A 4,432-nucleotide genomic window follows, 5' to 3' on the forward strand; every position below is an offset into this window, starting at 1 on the left:
ATAGTTTCACAACTGTTTTCTCTTTTCCCACTCCCATGCTAACACAGACTTTATCAACTTGAATGTCTGAAACTATGTGACAAACTTCATTTGCATTTGAAACAAGTTTTAAATGATTTGTCCTGAAATTCACATTCATCATCTTCTGGAAGTCAGTTCAGATGTCATCTGCAAAGACATAGCTTAAAAAGTTTGACTGTTTTGAAGATCATGATTAAACAAGAGAATGTTTATATATTTCACTTCTGCCCAGACTTGACTTTTCCCCTTTGGTGATTTGACCTCAAGTTCTTCCTTTATGATTTCCCCCCCAGAGGACATGATTCTGAAAGTCCTCTTCTACATGGTGATGATGCTAGTGGGAACTCTGGAGATGTAGTCTGCCTTCAAAATTATGATTAAGGTCCCAGTGAATTTACTTAAAGAAGAATCATCCCTGGAGATGCACCAACTGAAGGACTCAATGTGTGCTGTGGTTCAAATGTAGTTGAAGTGTGTACAGATCTTTGTCCTTACCTCAGAAAGTTTTGTCTGTACCAGTATTCAAATGACTGGTTTTTCAGGAGTTGAAATGATGGATTCAGAACATAATAAGGTTTGTATATAAAATTATTCTCCATCCTTCTGGCAACCCAGATTCAATGATGCTGTATGAAGACAGGCCAGTATCACTGATTTAGAATTGAAATGTTGTAAATGCTGTTTCCCTATTTCACTTTTATTGTATAAAACGGAAACTGCAAAATATTTATCTAAACAATTCCAAATTTTCTCTTGCACAAAGTTACTTCTTTGAACCTCAAAATACTGATTTAATATCTATTTGGTGTTAGGGCAGATTCTGCCAAAAATGAAGATTTTCAATCTCTTTGTTCACAATAAAGATTCAGACTTCTTTAGGTTACAGACATTCATATTCATTTAGAAAATCCCAAAAATTTAAAAGGTAATATGTATCTGAAAGAGTGAAATGAATCTGACTTCCCGCATACATGGAAAGAGTTGGTTACACAGAAACAGGTCAAGATCCAGTGATGGTGCATGTGTTATCTTGCTGTCTGTGCTCACAGAGATGGCAGCAGTGCACGAAGGACAAGGGAGAAGGTACCACAACCTAGAATCTGAGTGAAGTGACTTTCTCATTATGCAGGTAACCCAGTAAGTATTTTTCTACAAAAGATACTGACCTAGGCTTTACATTTTGCAAGAGGACGTTGGTGGTGTGGTAATTCACATTCTTTTAAAAGTTCTTCTATGTAATTCTGATAATCAGCAATAATATGGATCCTTTGTGATTACTAAAATATGTGGAAATTGAGTCAATTCTATAATGCTTTTACCCATATTTTCTCTTATTATAAAGATTCAAAATAATTTACTTCCTCAACATCAGTGTTTTTCAAAAGTACTTTCAACTGTACCTATTTAGGGATATTTTAATGGGCAAGTATTTCTAAATTTCATGATTTCAATTGATATGTTCTCTAAACCTTGTTTGTTAACCTGTTAAAAACTAGAGAATGATGTAGCATATTACTTAAATTCCTATTTTTCTGTTCACAGGTGAGTTTGAGCATCCTATCATATGTTTGTTGGCCATTTGGATGCAATCTTTATTCAATTGCTTGTTTATATGACTTGCCCACATTTCTATTGGTTTGTCTTTTGCTTGTTAATTGCTTAGAGCTCTTTGTCTATTTTGATGTTAACTCAGTATATGTCCTCTAAAATATAAATCTTTTCCCCAAACTACTTTCTTCTATTGATCGTACGTTATCCTTTCTTAAATCCTTAAAATTTTTTGAAATTGTCAAATATGTCTATTTGGGATTTTAATTACTATTTAAGAAGATACTTCCACCCATACAATGTAGAAAGCCATCTCCTTTATTAACTGGAAAGTAAATATGTTAAATATTGCTTTAGTTTTTCATTATACTTTTAATCCATTTTCATTTTATTTGCTTGTAAGGTATTAGCCATATATACAGTTTTATTAGCTTACAGATGGAAAGCTAGTTAGGGAAACCCATTTATTGAATAAAGTGTCCTTTTCCTACATATGACTCTAATTACTTGTCTCTCCATTAGTCTATAAGATTATTGAGATTATGGGGCCGGCTCCGTGGCCACGTGGTTAAGTTCCTGTGCTCTGCTGCAGTGGCCCAGGGTTCAGATCCTGGGCACGGACATGGCACTGCTCGTCAGGCCACGTAGAGGTGGCGTCCCACATCCCACAACTAGAAGGACATGCAACTAAGATATACAACTGTGTACAGGGGGGATTTGGGGGGATAAAGCATAAAAAAAGAAAAGATTGGCAACAGTTGTTAGCCCAGGTGGCAATCTTTAAAAAAAAAAAAGATTATTGAGGTTAGGGACTATGTTTTTAGCAGCCTTATAATCTCTGAATGTACTGGAACATGATAAATCATAATGCATATTTGCTGAATGAATAAACAAATTATCTTAAGATTTCAGGAAGTCACTAGTAATAATCATATTTACAGGTAATTTGTCCTGAACTTTGGAATAAGACATAAAGGGGAACCTATGGAACAAAGGAACAATGTGACTGAGTTTGTCCTCTTGGGGCTCACTCAGAGCCTTCAGGGTCAGAAAATATTATTTGTTGTGTTTTTGCTCATCTACATTGTGACAATGGTGGGAAACCTACTCATTGTCTTGACTCTGGTGGTCAGCCGAATCCTGGATGCCCCTATGTACTTCTTTCTTGGCTGCTTATCATTTATGGATGTTGTTTATTCTACTACATTTGCCCCTAATAAGATTATAGACTTAGTCTATGAGAAGAAAACCATTTCCTTCCAAGCTTGCATGAGCCAGCTTTTTATAGGGCACTTATTTGGTGATGCTGAAGTTTTACTCCTAGTGGTCATGGCCTGTGACCGGTACGTGGCCATCTGCAAACCTTTGTATTATTTGATGGTCATGAATCCACGGGTGTGTGTTTTGCTGCTTCTGTCAGCTTGGTTTGGAGGTTTTTTGCACGCTACAGTTAAACTTTTCTTGGTTTACAACTTGCCCTTCTGTGGCCCCAATGTCATTGACCACTTCGTCTGTGACATGTACCCCTTATTAAAACTTGCCTGCACTGACACCTACATTATTGGTCTCACTGTGATTGCCAATGATGGGGCAATCTGTGTGGTCATCTTTATGCTCTTACTCATCTCCTATGGGGTCATTCTGCACTCCCTGAAGAATCTTAGTCAGGAAGGGAGGCGCAAAACCCTATCCACCTGTGGCTCCCACATCGCTGTGGTGGTCCTCTTCTTTGTCCCCTGTATTTTTATGTATGTGAGACCTCCTTCTACCTTCCCATTGATAAATCCTTGACTGTATTTTACACTATCACCCCTATGTTGAACCCCTTAATTTATACTCTGAGAAATGGAGAGATGAAAAATGCCATGAAAAAGCTCTGGAGTAGAAAAAGAAAATAAGGCTGCAGAGAATTGTCTCACCTGTTTTCAATGAAGAATTGCTCCTTCCAGGAAAGCCGTGTGTGATTATTTAACTGTCATAAATTGCTCCTCATGTTTAATAACTTGGGCATGTTGAAAAACATTTATTATGTGAATACGTCCCACGATCAAAATATATTTTTTAAGATTTTCATAATTTCCTAGCTCAAAATTTTGTTTTAAATATATTTTTAAGATTTTCATAATTGCTTAGGAAAATATATGTTAAGTTTGTGTGTAAAATGTCTCTGTTGAGACTATAGTTTTATGTTCTACGTCTTGAGTTATACCATAGTTAATACTGTAAATTTAGTTAATCAGACTTTCTCATGTTTCTCTCTTAATGTAATATTTTTTAGAATTAATAGTGCTCATTACAAATTTTCAGAAAAATAAACTAAGAAATAAGATGTAAAAACTTGGTTCACTCCTCTCCACATAGACAGCCCATATTAATATTTGAAGTATGTATCTTATGTTTGTATCTGCAAGACACTTTAAAAATGTAATTTTGTTCATAATGCTTAGCATGTTATGGTTGAAGATGCACGATGCTTCAAAGTTCTAATATTAATCATGAGGCTAAGTAAATAAAATAATTTGAGTGAGCAAGGCTGATATGCAGAAAAATAACTAAATATTATGTATTGTTCTGATTGGGAAATCATAGTATTTCCTCAAGTGGAACAACTTTATTTGGTGTTACATTTTCATAAAGATGATCCATGAATCTTCCCAGATAGTTTAGTATATCTGATAATACTTCTGCTATTTTTCAATATCCCTATCTCCTTTCTTTGCTTATAGTGTTTCATAACCTTCTGTAGTGACCCAGGCCCTACCTTTCATATGAAAAATTAGCACGATCTATAATCCATGAGATTCAAATATACAATACAGAACTCTACGTCAGCTATCTTCGGAGATACTATTGTTAAGAAAGA

At 35.3% G+C, this 4,432-nt stretch overlaps 1 protein-coding gene across 1 annotated transcript; it reads left to right on the forward strand.

The window, feature by feature from the left end:
- Positions 1-2,538: 2,538 nt before the first annotated feature.
- On the forward strand, positions 2,539-3,467 carry LOC103566580 (olfactory receptor 4A15-like). Its single transcript, XM_008543029.2, is given in 2 exon segments — positions 2,539-3,337; positions 3,340-3,467. Coding segments are annotated over 2 exon segments (912 nt in total). The 5' UTR covers positions 2,539-2,553.
- Positions 3,468-4,432: the final 965 nt, after the last annotated feature.

The sequence above is a fragment of the Equus przewalskii genome, chromosome 11 (assembly GCF_037783145.1).
Source record: "Equus przewalskii isolate Varuska chromosome 11, EquPr2, whole genome shotgun sequence".
Classification (NCBI taxonomy): Eukaryota; Metazoa; Chordata; class Mammalia; order Perissodactyla; family Equidae; genus Equus; species Equus przewalskii.